At 64.8% G+C, this 24012-nt stretch overlaps 3 protein-coding genes across 4 annotated transcripts; 2 read left to right on the forward strand and 1 right to left on the reverse strand.

Moving 5' to 3' along the window:
* The first annotated feature begins 142 nt into the window (after window positions 1-142).
* Window positions 143-3771, forward strand: ATAT1 (alpha tubulin acetyltransferase 1). Its single transcript, XM_075019219.1, has 10 exons — window positions 143-536; window positions 843-903; window positions 980-1071; window positions 1186-1246; window positions 1331-1444; window positions 1555-1656; window positions 2183-2228; window positions 2318-2389; window positions 2497-2674; window positions 2780-3771. The coding sequence occupies exons 1-10, from the start codon at window positions 439-441 to the stop codon at window positions 2802-2804; spliced, it is 849 nt and encodes a 282-aa protein (XP_074875320.1). The 5' UTR covers window positions 143-438; the 3' UTR covers window positions 2805-3771.
* A 500-nt stretch (window positions 3772-4271) lies between these two features.
* Window positions 4272-7486, forward strand: C32H6orf136 (chromosome 32 C6orf136 homolog). Its single transcript, XM_075019205.1, has 6 exons — window positions 4272-4509; window positions 5298-5615; window positions 6145-6233; window positions 6338-6538; window positions 7129-7198; window positions 7277-7486. The coding sequence occupies exons 1-6, from the start codon at window positions 4372-4374 to the stop codon at window positions 7409-7411; spliced, it is 951 nt and encodes a 316-aa protein (XP_074875306.1). The 5' UTR covers window positions 4272-4371; the 3' UTR covers window positions 7412-7486.
* A 63-nt stretch (window positions 7487-7549) lies between these two features.
* Window positions 7550-23915, reverse strand: DHX16 (DEAH-box helicase 16). Of its 2 annotated transcripts, XM_075019053.1 has the most exons (20): window positions 23650-23915; window positions 22939-23189; window positions 22112-22265; window positions 21223-21279; window positions 20867-21121; window positions 19959-20186; window positions 19495-19683; window positions 18758-18868; window positions 17901-18016; window positions 16765-16975; window positions 16162-16260; window positions 14987-15139; window positions 13891-14031; window positions 13100-13262; window positions 11764-11882; window positions 11384-11451; window positions 10640-10802; window positions 9906-10067; window positions 8848-9021; window positions 7550-7735 (listed from the first exon to the last, which is right to left on the reverse strand). In XM_075019053.1, exons 1-20 carry the CDS (start codon window positions 23866-23868, stop codon window positions 7607-7609), a joined length of 3162 nt encoding a protein of 1053 aa, XP_074875154.1. In that variant the 5' UTR covers window positions 23869-23915; the 3' UTR covers window positions 7550-7606. The 2 variants fall into 2 exon arrangements, with proteins under 2 accessions (XP_074875154.1, XP_074875155.1); XM_075019054.1 differs by lacking the exons at window positions 21223-21279; window positions 22112-22265; window positions 22939-23189; window positions 23650-23915 and having other exon boundaries at window positions 19959-20259; window positions 20867-21054.
* Window positions 23916-24012: the final 97 nt, after the last annotated feature.

Here is a 24012-nt window from a genome sequence, read left to right on the forward strand (position 1 = left end):
TCGCCTTCTTCCACTCGGGGAAACTGAGGCACGGTGCTGACAAGATGGCGGTCGTGCCGCCAAAATGGCCGCCGGGTCCTCAAAATGGCCGCCGGGCCCTCAAAATGGCGGCCCTTCGGGGTGGGCGTGTGGCGGGGGGATATATCCCGGCATGCTTTGCGGTAGTGGGAGGGGGGGATGCTTCCCATCATGCTTCGCGGCGGTGCGGGATGCCGGTTGCTAAGGGCGGAGAGTTGATGCGGAGGGGGCGGAGCTTGGTTGCTGGGGCGAGCGAAGACGAGGTAGCGATTGGTTGAGCGGTTGCTAGGGGGCGGGGTTAACACCCACCGGGCCCAGCACTAGTAGTGGCGGCGGCGGCGGCGGCGGGGCCGGGCCGGGCCGGGCCCGGCGGGCGAAGGCAACGGCGGGGCCTGGCCCGGCGGGCAACGGGGAACGGCCATGGAATTTCCCTTCGACCTGGCCCCCGTCTTGGGCGACCGTTTCTGCGTAGTGGACCAGCACTTGCGACCCGCCGGGCGCCGTGGGCCCACCCACCGGTACCGGGGCCTAGGCCACCAGGGCCCCCCCGGGGCATGCTGGGAAACAAGGGGGGGGGCGTGGGGCATGCTGGGAAACTGGAGGTCCCCATTGCCTTGGCCATGGTTGTTAATGGAAGGGGGGGCTGGTGGTGTTGCCCCAGGGGATGCTGGGAATTAGGGGGTCCTGTGAGCCCTGCCCCAGGGCATGATGGGTAATGGCTCCCCATCACCCCCCCCCCCGTCTGGGTCTTTTTATGGGTGGGGGAGGGGGGACTGGGGGGTGGGGGGTGACACCGACACCCCCCCCATGTCCCCACGGCGCAGGGGGGACCTGGAGCAGCAGCTGAGGACGGTCATCGATGAGCTGGGCAAGGCCTCGGCCAAGGTAGGGGAGGGTAACTGGGGGCACTGGGGGGGTTAAGGGGGGGGCACCGGGGGGGGTAACAGCTTTTCCCGCCCAGGCCCAGGGCCTCCCGGCCCCCGTCACCAGCGCCACGCGCATGGAGGCCAACCGCCACGTCCTCTACATCCTCCGCGACGCCGACGGCCGAGGGTGAGCGTCTGGGTGTTGTGTGTGTCCCCCTCCCAAGTCCCCCTCCCTTTCCCCACCTTACAGGGGACCCAGGCATCCAGTGACACCCCCCCAAATCTTTTCTGTCCCCCCCAGGACGCCCAAAGGCGCCGTCATCGGCTTCCTCAAGGTGGGCTACAAGAAGCTCTTCCTTCTGGTGAGTGTTGGGGGGACTGGGGGGGGGGGGTGTGCCTGGATGCCTGGGTCCCTCCTGGTGGCTATTTTGTTCCCCCCTCCCCAGGACCGTAATGGTGCCCATAACGAAGCGGAGCCACTTTGCGTCCTGGATTTTTACATCCATGAGTCGTTACAACGACATGGTTACGGACGGGAGCTTTTCCAGCACATGCTGCAGGTGACGGGTGGGGTGGGGGAGCCAAAAGGGACACACACACACACACACGGTGGGGGGACAGAGGAACATTGGGGACCACCCTATGGCTCACTTGCCCCCCCACACTGCAGAGCGAGAGGGTGGAACCCTGGCGTTTGGCCGTCGACCGACCCTCTGAGAAGCTCCTGGCTTTTCTCCGCAAACACTACGGCCTCGCCGACGCCATCCCACAGGTGGGACACACACACGCACGTTGGGGACATCCCTGGGGTGCCCCCCCCACCCTCTTGGGGTGCCCCTCGCCCTCCGGGGGTGCCCTCACCCCGGGTATTTGTCACCATTCTTGGTCCTGGCAGGGGAGTAAATGGTCTCTTGGCTTCACCAGGTTGGGGTAGAGTCATGGGAGTTGCCCCGGGGGGGCACAAATCACCCCAAATATTTGCCCCAAGGGGGGGTAGAGTCTCAGGAACTGCTGGGAGGGTGGGAAGTCACCCCCCAGATTTGCTCCAAGGGGGGCTAGAGCCTTAAGAGCTGTCCTGGGGGGGGCAAATTGCCCCAAGGATTTGCCCCATGGGGAGATAGAGCCTTAGAAAATGCCATGGGGGGGGCAAATCACCCCACAGATTTGCCCCAAGGGGGGGTGGAGCCTCAGGAATTACCCTGGGGTGTGGCAAATCATCCCCTGGATTTGCCCCGGGGGGGGGGGGGGGCAGACAGAGCAACCCCTCACCCCCAACCTTCCTCCCCAAACCCCCCCAGGTGAACAACTTCGTCATCTTCGAGGGTTTCTTCTCCAACCGACCAGGTGAGTTTCGGGGGGGTGACAAGGAGGGGGGAGGGTCTACGGGGTGACCCCCCACCCCCAGCCCTAATAACGCTTCCCGCTCCCTGCAGCCCCAGCCCGCCGCCCACCCCCCAAGCGCCCCGAGGAGGAGATCAAGCCTTATTCGCTATCGGAGCGCGACTGTAAGTTTGGAGCCGGGGGAAACTGAGGCACGGCGCCTGCCGGGGCTCCGCTCTTTTCTCAGATAAGAGGGGCGGGCCTTGCCTAACCCTCAACCAATCGCCTCCAGTTTTACGAGAAGAGACGGAGCCTCCTTGGCCATTCAACTTGACCTCGGGGCGGGCGGGGGGCTCGCCGGTGCGCGGCAGCCTCCGACCGTTCCTGCTGCGGCGGGAGACGCCGGACGGACAGACGGACCCCCGGCCGCCAGACGGACGGACGGACGCCCCCCAGCACCGCCGCGCTAGGTGGGCTGCCTTATTTTATTTCATTTTTTTTCCCAATTTAGCCATTTTTTTGCCTCATTTTTCACTTCCCGTCCCACCCGCTTTGCTGTTTTCTTGCCCCCGCAGCTCCCTCGGGCGCGCCGGCCGATGAGCCCCACGGCAGCTCTCCCCACGGCAGGGCCGTGGGGGGCTCAGCGCCTGCTGGGTGTAGGGATGTGGGGTGCCTGTCCCTGCCCCACAGCCCCCCTGGGTGCCAGTTCCTGCCCCATAGCCCCTATGGGTGCCTGTCCCCACAGCCCCACTGGGTGCCAGTTCCTGCCCCACAGCCCCTATGGGTGCCTATCTCCCCACCCTTGTGGGTGCCCGTCCCTGCCCCATAGTCCCAGTGGGTGCTAGTTCCTGCCCCACAGCTCCCGTGGGTGCCTGTCCCTGTCCCACGGGTGCTTCCTTCCTGCCCCACAGCTCCTGTGGGTGCCTGTCCCTGCCACACGGGTGCCCCCTTCCTGCCCCACAGCTCCTGTGGGTGCCTGTCCCTGCCCCGTGGGTGCCCCCTTCCTGCCCCATAGCTCCCAGGGGGTGCCTGTACCTGCCCCATAGGTGCCTGTCCCCACTCCACAGCCCCTCTGAGTGCCCATCCCTACCCCACAGCCTCACGGGGGGGGGGCCCAATTCCTGCCCTATACTGACCATGGGTGCCTGCCCCTGCCCCACAGACCCAGTGGGTGCTAGTTCCTGCCCCATAGCCCCCATGGGTGCCCCTCCTCACCCCGGGGGTGCCTGTCCCAACCCCACAACCCCACAGGGGGGGGTCCCAGTTCCTGGCCCGTAGCCCCAATGGGTGCCTGTCCATCCGTCCCCCCCCCCCAGCCCCAGTGGGTGCCCGTCCCCACCCCAGAAGTGCTCCTCCCTGCCCCACGGCCCCCATAGGTGCTCATCCTCCCCCCCCGCAGCCCCTGTGGGTGCGTGTCCCTGCCCCATGGGTCCTCGTGTCCCCCCCACAGCCCCCGTGGGTGCCCGTCCCCACCCCACGGCCCCGGGGGGGGGGGGGTGCCCTTCCCCTCCCCTTTTTGGTTACATTTCAATAAAAATGGTGACTCTCAGCTTTGGGTCTCTGGTGATGTGGGGTCCTGGGGGGGTGACGTCACCCCGGGGTGATGTCACCGCCGGGGAGGGCGTGGCCTCGCTCAGCACCGCCCCCTGCCCCGCGCGCTGTACAGCCGCTGACCTGGCTCTTACCTTTAGTAAGCCACGCCCACTTGTCTCTTAGCCACGCCCCGTGTGGGTTACGCCCCTCCTTCCCCGCTGGAGAGCCCTCTCTCCTATTGGCTGCCGGCGAGCCGGCTCCGCCCCCTCCCGGCCGCGCCCCGCGCCAACGGAGAATGAATGGGCCTCGCCGCCTGGCGGGGGGAACGACTGCGCATGCCCGTCCCGCCGGCTTCCCGCCCGGCGCATGCGCAGCGCTCTCCCGCCCACCGCGCCTGCGCATCCGCCCGGTCACCTTCCCCGGCGCGTCCCCCCCCGCCCCGCTCTCCGCTCCCTCTCCCCGCGCATGCGCGTCGCTCGTCTCCCGCCTACCGCGCCTGCGCCTCGGGGCGAGGCGTGGGCGGAGTCAGCCCGACCCGGCAGCGGACGCGCAGGCGCAGTAGAAGCGCCGGCTTGAGGTGAGGCGCGGCCGAGGCGAAGCCCGGGGGGGGGGTGGGTGGTGGTGGTGTTCCGCCATGTACCGGCACGGCCGGGCCGCCGCTACCGCCGCCTCCCGCCTCCGTCCCGCCGCTCCTCTCCGCGTCTGGCCCCCGCTCGAGGCCGCTGGGCTCGGCCCGGACCCGCCGCGCCGCCGTTACCGAGCGCGGCCGCAGGTGAGGGGACGGAGGGGTAGGGGGGGGGGCCGGGTCTGTGGTGAGGGGAGGAGGAGGGAGGGGGCGGCGCTATGCAAATGGAGGGGAGGGGCGGGGGCGTGACTGCGACGATGGCCGTAGCCGAGAAGCGGGGCTGGGGGGCGTGGCCTGTTGTTGAGGGCGTGGTTATGCTATTAGGCATAGCGGGGTCGGGTGGATCGGGGGCGTGGCTATGCAAAGAGGAGCCGCGGAGTAGAGGTGAGGTGGGGGGGCTTGTTTGGGGCGGGGCTATGCAAATCCACATAACGGGGTATAAGCGAGGCGGGGCGTGGCCTGCTGGGGTGGCGTGGCTATGCAAATAGACTGAGGGGGAGCGTGGCCTGCTGCTTTGGGGGCGTGGCTATGCAAAGAGACATAGCGGAGAAGTGAGGTGGGGCGGGCCCTCCTGTTTTCGGGTGGGCGTGGCCATGCAAATAGACATCGCTAAGTAGAGGTGAGGCGGCGCCGACTGTTCTGAAGAGGCGTGGCTATGCAAATCGAACAGAATGCGATCCTGCTGGGGGAGGCAGCTCGGGGGCGGGGCCTGCGCCTTGGGGGCGGGGCCGTGGGTGGCTGAGGGTCCCCTGCGTGGGGCAGTTCCCTCCCTGGGGGTCCTGCTGGGTGCTCCGTGGGGCAGATCCACCCCCCCATAGGGGAGATGACCCCCCCATGGGGCAGATCCATCCCCCCGTGGGGCAGATCACCCCCCATGGGGGCAGCTCCATGTCCCCTCCTCGGGGACCCTCACACCCCACACCGCCCCCCCCCAGGACCTGGAGCCCACCCGAGGCCACGTTTCGGCGCTGCCCCTCCTGCCCCCCCCGGCACCGTCATGGCCCCCCCCGGCCCGGCTCCCCAGCAGCCCCCGCCTTCGAGCCTTGTCCCCACCGGAGGGGATGGAAGGTGACATCACCACGGTGGACGGTCATCGGGAAGATGACATCGCCGTCCGCGATGGCCCTGCCACCTCCGTCCTCCTCCTCCTGCGGCCCCCGTCCCCCTTCCTGGCCCCTGCCGGGCCCCCCCGCACCCCCCCACCCAGCATGGAGGAGCACTTGGCTGTCATGCACCAGAAGCTGCAGCACGAGGTGACAGAAGGGTGACATTAGGGGGTGGGGGGGATCTATCTGTCCCGCACTGTAGGGTGTGTCACCTATAGGTGGTGATGGGGCACATGGAGGGACAAGATGGAGGGAGGGGTGGCAAGATAGGGGGGTGACAAGATAGGGAGTAGGTGACAAGATTGGGGGAGAGAGTGACAAGGTGAAGGGGGGGGTGAGAAGATGGGGGTAGGTGACAAGATTGGGGAGGGCGGTGACAAGGTGAAGGGGGGGGTGAGAAGATGGGGGTAGGTGACAAGATTGGGGAGGGCGGTGACAAGGTGGGGGTGACAAATTGGGGGTAAGTGACAAGATTGGGGGGGTAGCAAGGTGGGGAGGAGGGTGACAAGGTGGGGGGGTGACAAGATAGGGGGTAGGTGACAAGACTGGGGGGTGACAAGGTAGAGGGGAAGGTGACAAGGTGTGGGGGGGTAACCCCTAAGCCCCCCCCCAGCTCCAACTCCTACACCCAGCCCCATTGCACTGCCACCCCCCCTCCTCTTTTTCCCCCCTCCAGCTCCCCAATTTCTTCCTGAAAATCCCCGACTATGGCCTCTACTCCCCCGACGTCGAATTCATCAACCACCTCCTGCACCTCCACACGCGGTGAGTGACCCCCCCCAAAACCCTCCCGGGGGGGAGTCCACAGGTTGGGGGGGGGGGTGTGTGTGACAACTGTATCACCCCCTCCTCCTTGTCCCCAACGCCAGCGGGCGGCCGATGTACCAGGTGGCGGTGGCCTTGTGCCGGGCGGTGGCCTGGGGTTACTTCGCCAGCCTGCGGCTGGAGGTGCTGGCGCTCACCCGGCACCCCGAGGACTGGAGCATCCGGGCGCGTTGGCGCCTGACGGGGCTGCCCCTCCACCTCTGCCTCCTGCGCTTCTACCGACGGGACAAACGCCACCTCCTGCGGTCAGCACCCTCCCGGCACCCTTTTGTCACCCTACCGTCCCCAGGTTCCTTCTCATCCCACTGGAGCGGGAGCTTGGATCACCCCGTCCGCTGTCCTTGCCAGTCTGTCACTCTGTTACTGTCCCCTCTGTCACCGCGTCCTTGTCACCCCACGGCCCGACAGCCCTTTCTCACCACAGACCTGCGTCCCCTCTGTCGCTGTGTCCCTGTCACCCTGTGTCCCCACACCCCTGTCCCTCCCCAGGGTGGGATGCCAGCCCCACGTCCCTGTTACTCCTGGGGAGGGGGAATGCCAGCCCTGTGTCCCGGTGTCCCCCATGTCCCCACATCCCTGTCACCCCCCCAGGGTGGGATGCCAGCTCCATGTCCCCTACGTCCCTCGTGTCCTTATCGATCCCCAGGGTGGGATGCCAGCCCCGTGTCCCCCGCATCCCCACATCTCTGCCACTCTCTGGAGTGGGGGGGATGCCAGCCCCACGTCCCTGTGTCCCCACATCGCTGTCCTTCCCCAGGGTGGGATGCCAGCCCCATGTCCCTTGTGTCCCCCGTGTCCCCACACCTGCCCCTGACTCCGTCCCCCACCCCCCCAGGTCCTACGACGCCTTCTCCACCTTCTTCCTCAACTCGCAGGGGCTCATCCGCTGCCACCGCGTGGACAAGGTAAGGCCGGGGGGACACCGGGGGACCCCTCAGTGTCCCTCATGTCCTCCCCCCGCCCCTAATTTTGTCCCCCCCCAGCTGATGCCAGCCCCCACGGCCGTCACCGAGGCCAAGAAGCTGCTGGTGGCAGCGGCGGTGGCAGTGGCACTGGCCGAGCCGGGACCGGCCTTACGCCTCGCCCTGAAGCCCTCTGCCACCTCGGGGGACACCTGAGTCCCCAAATCCCTGTCCCCTTCCCCCCTTAACTTAATGTACAGAATAAAATCAAACAAAGGGAGCTGCCGCAGCGGTGACAAGAACGGACAGCCGTGTCCCCAAACGGGGAGGGGTAGAGGGAGCCGGGAGCCACTCGTCTTCCAAAACAGCTGTATTGTGTCCCCAAATGTCCCCAAATGTCCCCAGGGCTCCTCAGCCCAGCTCGTCCCGGCTCTTGCCCACCTTCTTGGGCATCTTGCGGGCGCTGGCGTCCTCCAGCTCCTTGGCCTGGTAGTAATGGGGGGCCACCTCCAGCAGCCACGCGCTGTCGATCTCGATCACCTGGGGACAAAGGGGACAGGCGGCGGAGTGGGGGGGTCACTTGGTGGCCCTGGGGACTGTCATGGCACCCCCAGCCTGTGGGGGACACGGTGCTGTCCTGTTGGAGCAGGGGGGGGCTGTCATTGTCCTGGGCACAAAGGGGACAGGGCTACCGGGTCCCTGTTGATGTCCCATCATCCTTGGTCCCCATGGGGACATGGGGTCACCATCCTGTCACCCTGCTCCTCATGGGGACATGGCTACGGGGTCCCCTTCACCCTCCTGCCACCCCATTCCCAATGAGGGACGGAGGTCCCTGTCCCCACAGCGGTGGCCATGTCCCCATCCTGATGACCCCAACCCTGTGACTATGTCCCTGTGCCATGCTCAGCGTCCCTGTCTCTGACCCGAGGCCGTGTCCCCAGTGTCACTGGCCATGCCCATGGTGGTGTCCTTGACCCTGTCCCCACAGCCACATCCCTGTCGCAGTGTCCCCATGTCCCTGTCCCCATGGTGACATCTCCACACCCACAGTGGTGTCCCTGTCCCCATCACTGTCCCAGTGTCCCCATGACCAAATTCCCATGCCCACAGTGGTGTCCCTGGCCCCGTCCCCACCCCCACAGCCACATCCCTGTCGCAGTGTCCCCATGGCCACGTCCCTGTCCCCATGGTGACATCCCCATGCCTACAGTGGTGTCCCTGTGTCCCCATCACTGTCCCAATATCCTCATGGCCAACTCCCCATCCCCACAGCCACATCCCTGTCCCTATGGCCATGTCCCTGTCCCCATGGTGGCATCTCTATGCCTACAGCGGTGTCCCTGTCCCCATCACTGTCCCAGTGTCCCCATAACCAAATCCCCATGCCCACCATGGTGCCCCTGGCCCCAGTCCCCATCCCCACAGCCACATCCCTGTCCCTATGGCCATGTCCCTGTCCCTATGGTGACATCCTCATGCCTACAGTGGTGTCCCTGTCCCCATCCCTGTGTCCCCATCACTGTCCCCATGCCCACAGCAGTGTCCCTGTCCCCATCCCCATCCCAAGGTCCCCACGACCACGCTCCTGGCCCCACAGCATCCCCCCTGGCCCCACGCCACTGTCCCCAGCCACGTCCCCGTGTCCCCACCTGCCGCATGAACTCCTTGGTGGTGAAGACGAGCTCGTGGTAGAGCACCCAGCGGGGCTGCTCCTCGAAGAGGGAGCTGTTGGGGTGGATGAAAACCGTCTGCTGGTGCTTCACCGTGCGGTAACCGCCCCGCGTCAGCCGCGCCGTGTGGTAGAAGAAGCCGGCGGTGATGGCCTGGGGAGGGGGGCGGCAGGTTGGGGGTCAGCATCGGGGGAAAGAGGGGTGCCAGAGGATCCTGGGGTGGGGGAGCAGGACGCAAAATGGGGGTCCCTGGAGGGCCCAGGAGGGGAAATGGGGTGATCTCTGCAGGTTCTGCGGGGGACTTGGGGGGTCTCAGGGGCTGCTGGGGGCTCCCAGGAGGGAAAATGAGGGTCCCTGGGGATCTCATGAAGGGGAAATTGGGGTCCCCACAGGTCTTGGGGGAAACCTGGGTGTCCCAGAGGCTTTTGGGAGTCCCAAGATGGGAAATGGGAGTCCCAGGAGAGGAAATGGGTCACTGGGGATCCCACAGAGGAAAACGGGGGTCCCTGCAGGTCCTGGTAGAAATGTGGAGGTCCCAAGAAGGGAAATAGGGGTCCCTAGGGATCCCAAGAGGGGAAATGGGGGTACCAGGGGTCCAATGGGGGGGAAATGGGAGTCCCCATGGGTCCTGGGGGGAACTTAGGGGTCCCAGAGGCTCCTGGTGGGGTGCCAGGAGGGGAAATGGGGGTCCCTGTAGTCCCAGGCTAGGAAATGCGGGCCCCCGAGGATCAAAGGAGGAGACATGGGTGGGCCCAGTGGGCCCAAGATGGGAAATGGGGGTTCCTGGGGATCCCAGAAGGGGAAGTGGGAGTCCCAGGGGGTCCCAGGAGGGAAAATGGGGGTCCCTGGTGATCCTATGGGGGCAGGAATGGGGTTCCCTGCAGGTCCCTGGGGCAACTAGGGGGTCTCAAGAGTCTCCTGGGGGTCCCTGGAGTGGAAATGGGGGTTCCCAAGGGGGAAACGGGGGCCCTGGGGTGGAAACCGGGGGCTCCGCGGGCAGTTGGGGGGTCCCGGGGTGGGGGGAACATGGGGGTGACCTTGCGGACGGGTCCGTAGTCGCCGGCGCAGGAGGAAGGGGCAACCTCGACGCGCTCCATCAGCCCCTCCAGCTGCTCCCGCACGTCCCGCGCCCGGCGCAGGGAGCGCGCCTGGACAAAGTGCTCGTAGCACCACTGCAGGGAGTGTCCGCTGGCCACCCACTGTGGGGGGGGGGGAGACAGGGACACGGGGGGGGGACACGGACACAGAGGGGGGACACAGAGAGGAGCAAGGACATGGCGGGACACAGTGGGGACAGGGACACGGGAGGGGAGGACAAGGACACAGTCAGCACCTGGACCTGGACACCCACCCCGTGCCCCCAGCCTGCCCCCCAGGGCCTCCCTGAACCCCCCAAGCGGCCCCCCAGCCCCACAGACCGGCCCCCCCCACTCCGAAGACTCTGTACCCCCCAACCTGCTCCCCAGACACCCCCCCCGGACTTCCCCCCCAGGGTCCCCGTGACACCCCATACCCCTCAACCTGCCCCCTGATGCCCATATTTACCCCCCAGTACCACCCCCTGAGACACCCTGTACCCTCCAAAGCCCCCCCGCTCCATATTTACCCCCCCCCAAGCCCCACATACCCCCCAAACACCCCCCTGCCCCTCAAACCTACGTCCCCCAGCACATCCCATCACCCCGCCACATCCCCATCGGTGTCCCCATCCGTGTGTCATCGTACCCCCCCCCCCACCGTGTCGTGTGTCCCCCCCCCCCTCGCCCCGTGCCTGGTTGTAGACGTTGAGCAGGACGAGGTGGTCCCCCCCGGGGACGTGGAAGCCCAGGCGGGCGCTGTCGGCGTGAAGGACCTTGTCCTTGGGGCGGTAGAAGATGGCGTTGTTGACCGAAAGCATGGCCGCCACCGTCAGCACCTCCTCCGTGCAGCCGTACCTGGGCGGGGGGTTGACGTCACCGCGTCACCGCGGGGACCCAGGATCGGGTAGGGGGGTGGCACCACCCCCTGGTAGGTGCCCGATGGGGGTCAGGGATGGGGACGCCACTGGGACATCTGGGGACAACATGGGGACGCAACGAGGATGCCCAAGGACAACCTGGGGACACCCAGGGGACACCACCAGGACACCAAGGCACAACCCAGGGAGACCTGGGGACAACCTGCAGACACAGGGGGACACCGGGAGGGCACCTGGGGACAACCCAGGGGACACGAGGAGAACGACCTGAGAACACCTGGGGCAACCCGGGGGACAACCAGGGACACCACGAGGACACGCAGCGACGAGCCAGGGGACACCACAAGGACACCCAAGGAACAACCTGGGGGCACCACCAAGCCTCCTGGGGACAACCCAGGGACACCCACAGGGACACCACCAGGACCCCTAGGGACAAACTGGGGACACCATGAGGCCACCCAGGGGACACCCCAGAGAACATCCCAGGCACAAGCCGGGGGACACCCAAGGGGACACCACCAGGACACACGTGAGGACGCCAACAAGGCCACTCACTGCTCGGAGGCCAGGATCATCTTGGCCAACATGGGCTCCACCGGCAGCTCCGCCATGCGCCGGCCCAGCTGGGGACAGGGAGGGGACAGTGTCAGGGCCAGTGCTCCCAGTAACCCCGCTCAGTGCTCCCCGCACCATGGTGACCTCACCCATGGGGTCCACCACCACCATCTCAGCCTCTTCCAGTGCTCCCAGTACCATGGTGAGCTTCACCCAGTGGTTGAGAGCACCCAAGGCCCCCATCCCAGTCCCTCCCAGTGCTCCCAGTACCATGGTGAGCTTCACCCATGGGTTTCAGCACCTGTCTCTCCCAGTACCGTGGTGAGCTCACCCATGGGGTTCACCACCACCATCCCAACCTCTTCCAGTGCTCCCAGTACCGTGGTGAGCTCTCCCAGGTGGTTGAGGGCACCCAGGGCGTAGAGCTGCTCCAGCGCCAGCACCAGCGTCTCGTGGGGTGGCGGGTCCAGGAAGTCGAAGTGGATGAGGTCGTTGATGCCTGGGGACAGGGACATCACCCGCTGTCACCCCAGGGCCACCCCAGACCTCTCCTGGTACCCCAGGGTGTCCCCCACAGCCCAAAATGTCCCCAGTGTCACCCAGGCCCTGAGCTGTGCCCCTGCCCCAAGATGTCTTGAGGCTCCCCTTGTCCCCAAATGTCCCTCGAGATGCTCCCAAGATGCCCCAACAGCCTCCAAGATGCCCTTGAGATACCTCCTAAGATGTCCCGATGGTCCCCAAGACGCCCGGATGTCCCCTGTGGTGCCCCTATCTCCCCTGAGATGCCCTTATGCCCACCCAGGTGCCTCCTGAGACGCCCTGCCACCCATTAAGACATCCCAATGTCCCCTAAGATGCCTCCTGAGATGCCCCAACGCTCCCTAAGGTGCCCCAATCCCTTCCAAGATAGCTCTGGAGAAGCCCTGAGGGACCCTGAGATGCCCCAATCACTCCTGAGATGTCGTAACAGCCCCTACAATGCTCTGATGGCCCCCTGAGATGCCTCCTGAGATGTCCCAGTGCCCCCCAGAATAGCCCGATGCTCCCTAAAATACCTCTTGAGATACCCCCATACCGTCTAAGGTACTTCCTGAGAAGACCTGACAGCCCCTAGGATGGCCCAATGCCCCCAAGATGCCTCCTGAGATACCCTGATAGTCCCCGAGATGCTCCAGTGCCCCCCACAATGCCTCCTGACATGCCCCGATAGTCCCCGAGATGGCCCAATGCCCTCTAAGATGTCCCAATGACCCCTGAGATGCCTCCTGAGACAGTCTGATGGCCCCCAAGATGCCCCAATGGCCCCTCAGACGCCTCCCGAAATGCCCTGATGGTCCCTGAGATGCCCCAATGCCCTCTAAGATGTCCCAATGGTCCCTGAGATGCCTCCTGAGATGACCTGATGGTCCCTGTGATGCTCCAATGCCCCCTGAGATACCTCCTGAGATACCCTGATGATCCCTGTGATGCTCCAATGTCCCCTGAGATACCTCCTGAGATACCCTGATGGTCCCTGAGATGCCCCAATGCCCTCTAAGATGTCCCAATGGTCCCTGAGATGCCTCCTGAGATGACCTGATGGTCCCTGAGATGCTCCAATGCCCCCTAAGATGCCTCCTGAGATGCCCCAATATCCTCTAAGATGCCCCAATGCCCCTAAGATGCCCCTTTAGACCCCAAAATACGTCATACAACCCCACAGCATCCCCGTCTCACCGAGGCTCTTGAGGAGCAGGACGAGGGAGCCCAGGTCGGCACGTTGGATCTCGGGCACCGGCGTCTCCTCCAGCTCATGCTGGAAAGCCCAAGCTGTGTAGAGGCGGAAGCACTTCCCGGGAGCCACCCGTCCCGCCCGGCCTGCCCGCTGGTTTGCCGAGGCCTGCGGGTCAACGTCACCGGTCACCAGCAGGGCCACGGGGTGGGGGAGACAGGGGGAACGTGGAAGGACAAGGGACACGGCTGTCCATGGGCACCCAGAGGCATGGGGACCCAGAGATGTGGGGACCAAGGGACATGGGGACATGGAGACCAAGGGACGTGGGGACACAGGGACATGGGGACATAGCTGCCCATGGGGACCCAGAGGAATGGGGACCTGGGGACGTGGAGGGGACGAAGGAACATGGCTGCCCACGAGGATCCAGACAAATGGGGACCCAGTAACATGGGAACCAAGGGATGTGGGGACACCCGGGGACAAAGGACATGGCTGCCCACAGGGACCCAGAAGCACAAGGACCTGGGGACCCAAAGAGAGGACCTGGAGACCTGGGGACTCAGTGACATGAGGACACGGTGACCAAGGGACGTGGAGACACAGGGACACGGTGACCAAGGGACATGAGGACACCAGAACACAACTGCCCGTAAGAACCCTGGGGACATGGGGGGACACCAACCCCTGCAGAAGGGCCACAGGAGGGGACACAGCCACCTAAGGGGACACGGCGGGGGGGGTGACACAGCGAGGGAGGTGACAGGGGAGGTGACAGGGGGTGACGCGGTACCCGGGAGCAGGGGGTGACCACGAGGGACTCCATGCCGGTGCGGGCGCTGTAGCTCTTCTGCTTGCAGAACCCGGGGTCCAGCACGTAGACGATCCCGTCGATGGTCACCGACGTCTCCGCGATGTTGGTGGCCACCACTACCTGGGGGGAGGGGAGGGGATGTCACAGGCTCTGCCCACCCCGGGCTCCACCCCATGAGCCCCCACCCTCTTAAGCCCCACCCTCTTAAGCCCCAGCCCTTTAACTCCACCTTATTAAACCCTACCTCTCAGACTCCACCCACAGACCCCACCCTATCAAGCCCCACCTCCTTAAGCCCCATCCCCAGTCTCACCCCATTAAACCCCACTCCTGGACTCTACCTCCTTAAGCCCCGCCTCATCAAGTCCCACCCCTAGGCCCCACCTGCACAGGCTCCACCCCCTTAGACCCCGCCCCATACAGTCCACTCTTTAGACCTCAACTTCTTAGACTCCATCTTATAAGCTCCACCCCTTTTAGGCCCTGCTCTATTAAGCTCTGCCCTTTAGACCTCACCCTACTAAGCCCCACCTCCTTAGACCCTGCCCTAAACCCCACCCTATAAAGCCCCACGCTATTAAGCTGTACTCCATGAGACCTGACCTCTTAAACTCCACCCTATTGAACCCAACCCCTTTAAACCTCACCCTATTAAGCTCCACCCTCTCAGCCACCACCCCTTAAACCCCACCCTATTGAGCACCACCCCTTTAGGCCACACCCCATTATACCCCACCCTATTAAGCCCCATGCCTTAGACCCCACCCTATTAAGCTCTACACTACTAAGCTCTACTCTGTTAAACCTCACCTTCTTAAACCCCACCCCTTAAACTCCACCCTATTAAGCCCCACCCCTTCAGGTCCCACCCTATTCACCCCACACCCTTAGACCCCACCCCTTAGGCCCCACCCAATTAACCCCACCCCTTAGACCCCACCCTCTCAACCTGCCCCCCTCCCTGACTCCCCCTTCCCGGCAGCCCCCACCTCTCCAAAACCCCACCCCCTCAGCCCCACCCTTCTTCCCCTCCCCTCCCAGAAGCCCCTCCCCTTAAAGGGCCAAAGCCCCCCACCTTACGGGCGCCGGGGGGGGTGGGCTCAAAAATACGGGCTTGCATGTCGGAGGGGAGGTTGGCGTAGATCGGCAGCACCAAAAGCTCGGCCAGGCGGGAGCCCAGGCGACGGCAGCGCTCCTGCAGCAGCTCCACGCACGCCTCGATCTCCTCCTGTCACCCACGGGCAGGGGACGTTAAGTGGCAGGGGATGGGGACATCCAGGGGGAGGGGGAAAATGGGGGGGGGGGGGGCAATAGGGACACCCGGAGGGGACAGGGATGATTGGGGAGATGGGGATGCTCAGGGGAATGGGGACATCTGGGAGGGATGGGGATAACCAGGAGGATATCGGGGACACCGGGGGAATGGGGACATCCCCGGGCAGGGGGGACACTGGGGGGGAAGGGGACACCCAGGAGGATGGGGACGGCCGTGGGGATGGAGACACCCAGGAGGACATCAGGGGAATGGGGACATCCAGGGGGACCCAGGAAGGATGGGGATATCCAGGGGGACATCAGGAACACCGGGAGAATGGGGACATCCAGGGGGAATGGGGACACTGTAGGGGGGACACTGGGACACCAGGAGGATGGGGACAGCCATGGGGATAGAGACCCCCAGGGGACATCAGGGGAATGGGGACACCCGGGGGGAAACCGGGGACACCCAGGGGGATGGGGACATCTGGAGGGATGGGGACACTGCGTGGGGCACACTGGGACACAAGGGGGGAAGGGGACACCCAGGAGGACCCAGGGACCCCTGGGGGAATGAGGACATCAGGGGACACCCAGGGGGACAAGGACACCCAGGGGAACGGGGACGGTCACAGGGATGGAGACATCAGGGGACATCCAGCGGGACAGGGACACTCCGGGACACCCAGGGGAACGGGCACAGCCATGGGGATGGCGACACCCAGGGGACATCAGGGACACCCGGGGATGGGGACACCCAGGGGACATGAGGATGACACTGACAGCATGAAGAATATGAGGGGGACAGAGAAAGCGACAGCAAGGACGTGGGGGGTGGCAGGGAGGTGACACGGGGACACCCACTTGCCTGGTGTGGAGGATGATGTCCCCAGGCGGCTGGGTGACACAGGGGTGCCCAGGGGACATGGAGATACTCAGGGGGGGACGTGAGAAGTGGCAGGGAGGGGACGGGGGTGACAGTGGGACACCCACCTGGCCGGTGAGGAAGACGAGGATGTCCCCAGGGGGCTGGGTGACGTGGATCTGCAGCACCGACACCACGCACGCCTCCAGGTAGTCGGCCTCGGGCGCCTGGGGAGGGGACATCGAGGGGACATCAGCACCGGGTGTCCCCAAGTGTCCCTAGCCATCCCCCTGCCCCTCCTGCTGCCCAGTGTCCCCCAGTCGCCATGTCCCCCTGCATCGCCCCGTGTCCCCACGTCCCCTGACATCCCCATGTCCCCCACTGTCCCAGTGTCCCCACATCCCTCAACGTCCCCTTCTCCCCTGTCACCCCCCATATCCCCCTGTGCCCTGAGGTCCTCCAACACCCCCCAGTGTCCTCAGATGTCCCTGTGCCCCCATGTCCCCTGATGTCCCCCAGCACCCCACATCCTCCAACATCCCCCAGTGTCCCCAGGTGTCCCCCTGCCCCCCCGTCCCCTCGTGTCCCCCATCGCCCCACATCCCCCAGTGCTCCCACATCCCCTTGCTGCTCCCGTGTCCCCCCTGTCCCCTTGTCCCTCAGCATCCCCTTGTCCCCCAGCACCCTAAAACCCCCTGCTCCCCCCATGTCCCCCGACGTCCCCGTGTCACCTTGGTGTAGTAGATGTCGACGGGGAAGCGGCGCCCGGGGATGCGGAAGACGGGGGCCTGGTCGAAGAAGGCGGAGAAGCGCTGGGTGTCGAGGGTGGCCGAGGCCACCAGCACCTTCAGCTGGGGACGGAACCGGGCGATGTCCTTGATCAGCCCGAAGAGGACGTCGGTGTGCAGGGTGCGCTCGTGGGCCTCGTCCACCATGATCACGCTGCGGGGACAGGGGGGATGGGCATGGGGACACATATGGGGACGTGGGGACAAGCGTGGGGACAGATATAGGGAGGGGGGCATGGGTGTGGGGATGTGGGGACACGTATGGGGATGTGGGGACAAGCGTGGGGACAGGTATGGGGACATAAGAACAGGTATGGGGACACAGGGATAAGTGTGGGGACAGGTGTGGGGACAGGGGGACACGTATGGGGACGTGGGCACAAGCATGAGAACAGGTATGGGGACAGGAGAACAAGTGTGGGGTCACAGGGACAAGCGTGGGGACAGGTGTGGGGTCATGGGGACAGGTGTGAGGACATGGAAAAACCACAGGGACCAGGTATAGGGACACGGGGACAAACGAAGGGACATGGGGACAAGCGTGAGGACAAGCGTGGGGATGTGGGGAGAAGTATAGGGACACGTATGGGGACACAGGGACAGGCGTGGGGATGCAGGGACAGGCGCAGGGACAGTCACAGGAGTGTTGGGATGTGAGACAAGACGCAGGGACATGGAGACAGGCACAAGGACATGAGGACAGGGACATGGGGACACCAAAGTGACACCAGTAAGACTAAGGACAAGGACAGCGACGGGGGCATGTGGCTGCTCTGCCAGTCCCCTGCTGTGTCCCCAATGTCCTCCCACTGTCCCCAACTGCCCCCCATCCCCACAATGTCCCCAATCCCCCCCCCCAGATATTCCCCAGCTCCCCCCCAACTGTCAACCTCCCCCCACACCTTACTGTCCCCATCCCCATGTCCCCAACATCCCTAATGTCCCCATGGTCCCCCAGCCTCTGACGTCCCCAACGTCCCCAATCTCTCTGCTCTCCCCCAACATCCCGATGTCCCCCATGTCCCCATCATCCTCGGTGTCCCCAGCATCTCTGGTGTCCCCCATGTCCCCAGGGCCACCTGTAGGAGCCGAGGTCGGGCTCGGTCAGGAACTCCCGCAGCAGCATCCCGTCCGTCATGTACTTCAGCACCGTCCGCTCCGACGTGCAGTCCTCGAAGCGGATGCTGTACCCCACCTGGGGACAAGGGACATGTCACCAGCGGGGCCCAGTGTCCCCCGACTCCCCCCCTCTGAGTCCCTTAACCCCTCCCCAGCGGTCCCCAGGGTCCCAAACTGTCCCCAGGGTCTCCTGGACACCCCTCGCTTGCCCACGGTGCCCTAATGTCCCCCTGGGGTGTCCTGGGATGGGGATGTGTCCCCTGCGGTCCCCAGGATGGCGACATCTTCCCTGGGGTCCCCTAGGATGGGGACGTGTCACCTAGAGCCCACTAGGACAGGGACATGACATTAGGGTTCCCTGTGTCCTCAGGGTTCTCTGGGACAGAGACATGTCCCCCATGTCCCCTGAGGTCGCCACAATGGGGACATCTTCCTCAGGGTCCCCTAAAATGCAGACAAGTTCCCTAAGGTCCCCAAAGATGGAGACATGTCATTAGTGCCCCCAGTGTTCCTCAGGGTTCCCTGGGACAAGGACCTGTCCCCAGTGTCCCCTACGGTCCCCAGGATGGCAAGGTGTCCCCTGGGTCCCTTGCGAGGGGGACACGACCCCAGCATGTGGATGTGTCCCCAGGGTCCCCTTGGGACAAGGCCACGTCCCCAGGGTTCCTCAGGGTCCCTTTGGGACAGGGACGTGTCCCCAAGTTCCCCTGCCACCCTCAGGTCACCACAGCCACCCCTCAGAGTGTCCCACACGCCTCGTGTCCCCGTCGCTCCACGTCCCCATGTCTCCCCCTGTGTCCCCTTGTCCCTGCGTCACCTCGTTGCCCAGCTTGGTGCCCATCTCGACGGCCACGCGGGCGGCCACGCTCATGGCGGCCACGCGCCGCGGCTGCGTGATGCCGATCTTCAGCCCCTGGCGCGTGTAGCCCTGCGGGGGGGTGTGTGTGTGGATTTGGGGGGGGGGGGGACAGTGAAGACAAGCTTTCCCTGCCCCCTTTGCCCTCCAACTCCCTTATTACCCCCCTGATGCCCCCCCAGCCCCCCATCTGCCCCCCTGAAGCCCCAAACCCCGTTATCTGCCCCCCAAAGCCCCCCATTCTGCCCTGTCACCCCCCCATGCCCCCAAACCCCCTATTTGCCCCCCACAGCCCCTTGATCTGCCCCACATAGCCCCCCCCATCTGTCCCCCAATACCCCCCGATGCCCCCAGCCCCTCATCTTCCCCCCAGCTCCCCTATCTGCCCCCCATGGCCCCCCAGCCCTCCTATCGGCCCCCTATAGCCCCCTGATGTCCCAACTCCTCCATCTGCCCCCCAATACCCCCTTGATGCCCCCCAAGCTCCCTATCTGCCCCCCATCATTGCCCTGATACCCCCAACCCCATTATCTGACCCCCCAACACCCCCAGTCCCTCTATCTGCCCCCCCAATGCTCCCCAGCCCCCCCATCTACCCCTCGATGCCCCCTCATTTGCCCCCCTGATGCCCCCCAGCTCCCCATACCTGCCTCCCATCCCCACTATTTGCCCCCCCAGCCCCCCAAAGGCCCCCCCACCTCCTCGTGCAGGTACTGGGGGATCTGGGTGGTCTTGCCGGAACCGGTCTCCCCCTCGATGACCAGGATTTGGTGCTGAGCGATGGCGGCCACCAGCTCGTCGCGGTAAGGGAAGATGGGAAGGCTACGGCGAACCTCCTGCGCCGACTGCCGCCGCCGCTCCGCCTCTGGCACCGGCGCCGGCGCCTCCTGCGGGTGCCGACAGTGTCACCCCCACAGTCCCCATGTCACCTCCAGTGTCCCCAAAGTCCTCCATTGTCCTCCGAGGGCCCCCCACCACTGCCCGCATGGTGCCTATAGTATCTTCAGGACCCCTTCCAGCACCCAAATCCTCCCTTTGTCACCCCCAAGGTCCCTACCATCCCCCCTAGAACCCCCTCCACCTCCCCAAATTCCCCTTCCATCCCCCCAAAATCCCTCCCATCGCCCCCAGGACCCCCTCCAGCACCCCCAAACGCCCTCACCTTATCAGGCTCAGTGCCTTTCATCTGCACGGCGCTGACGAACTGGATCATCTCATCTTCCTCCAGCACGAAGTCGTAATCTTTGGAGGGCTGACGGCGGGCGGCATCGCGCGCCCCAAACCTCAGGGAAGCCGCCCCTATTCGCTCCTCTTCCCATCGCCGCTGCTCGTCCCGGGGGGCCATCCGCTCTTCCTCCCCTCCCGTTGCTTCCTCACGTTCTGGGATCTTCTACGGGGAGGTGGTGAGAGCGGTGAAACCACGGTGGTGTCCCCCCGAAACCCCCTGCCGTGGCAGGAGGGACCTTGGGGAGATGGAGGGTGGAATTTGAGGCATTGGAGGGAGTCTTGGTGGTGATGGGAGGGATTTTGGGGGGATAAAAGGATGATTTGGGGTGCTGAAGGGGGTCCTGGGGGTGATGGAAAAGACCCTGGGGGGATAGAGAGAGGCTTTGGGGTGGTGGAGGGGAGCTTGGCAGCAATGAGAGCGATCTTGGGGGGGATAGAGACAGGATTTGGGGTGTTGAAGAGGCTCCTGGAGGTGATCGGAGGGACTTTGGGGGGATAGAGGAAGGATTTGGGGTGCTGGAGGAAGTCCCAGGAGTGACAGCAGTGATCTTGAGAGAGGATTTAGGGTGCTGAAGAAGATCCTGGGGGTGATGGAAGGGACTCTGGGTGGATAGAGGGAGGATTTGGGGTGCTGGAGAGGGCCTCAATAGTGATAAGAAAGACTTTGAAAGGATAGAAAAACAATTTGGGGTGCTAGAGAGGGCCCTGGGGGTGATGGAAGGGACCCTGAGGCGGATACAGGGAAGATCGGGGGTGCTGAAGGGAACCTTGACAGTGATGGGAGGGATCTTGCGGGTCTAGAGGAAGGGTTTGGGGTGCTGGCAGGGTTTTGGGGCCCCTCACCTTGCCCCGTGTTTCCTCGGGGATGTAATACCGGTTACTTTTCTCCAGTTTCTCCTTCTCCCCAGCCCGTTTGTACTCGCGGGCCAGATCCCGCACGCGCCGTTTGTACTCCAGCTCACGCCGCTCCGCCCTCGTCAGCGCCTCTTCCCCGAAAAGATATTCCTCATCGGCGATCTCCGCTTCCAGTTCTTCTAATTTATCTCGCTCCCGTTTAGCTAGGTATTCCCGGCGGGACTTTTTCCGTAGCTCTGGAACCTGGATGGGGACACACACACACAGAGAGGGAGGAAAAAAGGGGTGTTGGGGTTCGGTGGAATGCCCCCTCAGTGTGAGGTTGGCCAGATCCTGGAGCTCACCATGGTTTTTTGATCTTCTTCAGCGACTTTGAGGCGTTTCTGGGCTTCTTCATAGGCCTGGGGGGGGGGAGAAAGGGGTGAGGAGGGGAGGGGGACCCCACATTCTAGCTGCAGAGCATGGAGAAGGTCGGGGGGCCTTTACAGCACCCCCAGATCTCCCCGATCCCACCCAGGGATGTTGAAACTGAGCCAGGAGTCAGACAAAGCCCCCACCAGTTCCACCTAAGGACCCCCCAATCCCACCCAGCATCTACCCAATCCCAGCTGGAACCACTAAATCAAACGCAGGGACCCCAAGGAAACTGGCAGGATCCCCCCCCATCCTGGGTGTGACCCCCCAATCCCACCCAGCAACCCCAGCAATCCCAGTTAGGACCCCTGAATCAAACCCAGGGACACCCAGGAGCCAGACAACACCCCCCCACCCCAGGGACCTATCCAGGGACCCTCAATTCCACCCAGGAACCCTAAACCCTCTCCAGGATCTCCCCCCATTCCCACCCAGGGATCCCAAATCCCACCCAAGGACCCCCAAAAGCATGGCAGAACCCCCCTCATCCTGACTGTCACCCCCAAGTCCCACCCAGGGACCCCAATTCCCACTCAACCCCCCTAAATTCCATCAAGGGTACCCAAATCTAAGTCATGGATACCCCAAAATCCTACCCAAGGACCCCCAGGAACCTGGGAGGGCCCCCCAGATTTCCCTCTGGCACCCCAATTCCCACTCAACCTCTCTAAATCCCACCCAGGGAAGCCAATTCCACCCAGGGACTCCCAATTCCATCCAAAGACCCCCAGAAGCTCAGCAGGGCCCCCCAAACACAGCTGGACCCCCTCAAATCGCCCCTGGGACCCCTCCAAAAGGCGTTGTGACCGCCCCCATCACCTTGGCATCGGGGCGGGCGAGGACGGTGCGCGTGCGGTCACGGTCGCGGCGGCGCAGACGCTCGGCGAAGGCGTCGCGTTCTTCCAGGTCCCGCAGCCGTTCCCGCTCCGATGCTTCCCATTCCGCTTCCGGCTCTTCAGGGGGTTCCGGAGCCCTGGTTTGGGAGGGGAGGTCACATGGGGGAACCCCAAAACCCATAGATCTTAATAATTTGGGGGGCCCTAAGGTTTTTTAAATGATCTTGAGAGTGTGAACCTCCAGGGGGGACTCAGCACCCAGAGGGATCCCAAAAGCTCAGGAAGACCCCAAGAGTCAGGAGGGGACCTTGAGACCCCCAGGAGACTCCCAAAAGCCTGGAGGAGACCCCAATATCCAGGGGGACCTTGAGTACCTGTGGTGACATTCCAGGAGGCAGGAGGAAACCTTGAGACCCCCATAACTGGGGGGGGGAACCCCAAGAATCAGGGGAACCCTGAGGGGCAGGAGGAAACCCCGAGACCCCCATAATCGGGGGGGGACCCCCAAGAATCAGGGGGACTCTGAGGGGCAGGAGGAAACCCCGAGACCCCCATAACTGGGGGAGGAACCCCAAGAATCAGAGGGACCCTGAGGGGCAGGAGGAAACCCCGAGACCCCCATAATCGGGGGGAGAACCCCAAGAATCAGGGGAACCCTGAGGGGCAGGAGGAAACCCCGAGACCCCCATAATCTGGGGGAGACCCCAAGAATCAGGGAGACCCTGAGGGGCAGGAGGAAACCCCAAGACCCCCATAACGGGGGGGGACACCCCGATAATGGGGGGGACCCCAAGAACGGGGGCTACTCACGGGGGCGTCGGCGGCGAAGGGCTGGAGGCCTCGGGCGACTCGGAGCGTCGTCGTCGGAGGTGTCGTCGGCGGCGGTGGGAAGCGTCGGCCATGCCGGGGGTGGAGCCATGGGAAGGGGCGGAGCTGGGGGCGGGGCCCGCCCCCTCGTCGTCGCTATCGACCAATCGGTAGCCCTGGCTGCGGCGCTGCAGCTCCCGCGCCGCCCGCTCGGCCGCTCGGCCTGGGGGCTCCCGCGGTGCCTCCCGGGGGACCTGGGGGCGGGGACAGCGTCAGGACACGCCTCCTCTGCGGTTAGCCACGCCCCCGTGCCTGGCCCCACCCCTCGAGCTGGCCACGCCCGCCCGCACCCCAATGCCCCTTTATTGGACACGGCTTGCCTGGGGGTGCTCAGGCATGCAAACCACGCCCCCTCCGCCTGACCCCGCCTCCCCAAGCCCCACCTTCTCACCTTAAAGCCACACACCCCACAAGACACGCCCCTACCCACGTGTAGCATTACTAGGCTCCTCCCACACACTACCTTAGAAGCCCCGCCCCCTCTGAGGCAGCCACGCCCCTTCCCGCCAAAGCCACCCCGCGATAAGCCCCGCCCCATCTCCTAGCAGGCCACGCCCCCCACCCGCAAAGTTTCCCCTCCCACTAAGTCGAACGGGGAAGCGCCGCCCACTCCCCCCCTCGGAGCCCCGCCCCGCATGGGGAAGCCCCGCCCACCTTGTCCCACAGCTCCCGCGCGAAGGCGCGCACGCGCGGCTCCTCCACTCGCAGCGCCTCCGTTTCCCGCAGCCGCTCCAGCAGCTCCTCCACGCTACGGCTCCGCCGCGCCAGCGCCACCAGGAAGGCGGGGACGTGCCGCCCGCTCAGCCCCAGCAGAGCCTGTAGCTCCCCGGATACCCACCGCTCCAGCGCCGCCGCCGCCGCCGCCGCCGCCATGATCGTCCCCTACTTCCGCCTTCCCTCCGCGGCCGCCGTACTGCCGCCCGTAGCCAATCCCCCTCAGCGCTCTGCGCATGCGTGGTTGTAGAGCACCGCCCCTCTCGCTCTACGCATGCGCCCCGCCCGCTTCGTCCTCCCGCC

The sequence above is a fragment of the Buteo buteo genome, chromosome 32, assembly GCF_964188355.1.
Source record: "Buteo buteo chromosome 32, bButBut1.hap1.1, whole genome shotgun sequence".
In the NCBI taxonomy this organism is placed as follows: Eukaryota; Metazoa; Chordata; class Aves; order Accipitriformes; family Accipitridae; genus Buteo; species Buteo buteo.

Coding starts and splice junctions, on each gene's coding strand:
- ATAT1 (XM_075019219.1), top strand. CDS start 439: ATGGAATTTCCCTTCGACCTGGCCCCCGTCTTGGGCGACCGTTTCTGC. Junction 1,445..1,554: donor TTTTCCAGCACATGCTGCAG/GTGACGGGTGGG, acceptor CCCACACTGCAG/AGCGAGAGGGTGGAACCCTG. Junction 1,657..2,182: donor TCGCCGACGCCATCCCACAG/GTGGGACACACA, acceptor AAACCCCCCCAG/GTGAACAACTTCGTCATCTT.
- C32H6orf136 (XM_075019205.1), top strand. CDS start 4,372: ATGTACCGGCACGGCCGGGCCGCCGCTACCGCCGCCTCCCGCCTCCGT. Junction 5,616..6,144: donor ACCAGAAGCTGCAGCACGAG/GTGACAGAAGGG, acceptor TCCCCCCTCCAG/CTCCCCAATTTCTTCCTGAA. Junction 6,234..6,337: donor CTCCTGCACCTCCACACGCG/GTGAGTGACCCC, acceptor CCCCAACGCCAG/CGGGCGGCCGATGTACCAGG.
- DHX16 (XM_075019053.1), bottom strand. CDS start 23,868: ATGGCGGCGGCGGCGGCGGCGGCGGCGCTGGAGCGGTGGGTATCCGGG. Junction 15,140..16,161: donor TCGTCTTCCTCACCGGCCAG/GTGGGTGTCCCA, acceptor CGTGGGTGACAG/GAGGAGATCGAGGCGTGCGT. Junction 14,032..14,986: donor CCCCCCCCGGCGCCCGTAAG/GTGGGGGGCTTT, acceptor CCCTCCCCCCAG/GTAGTGGTGGCCACCAACAT.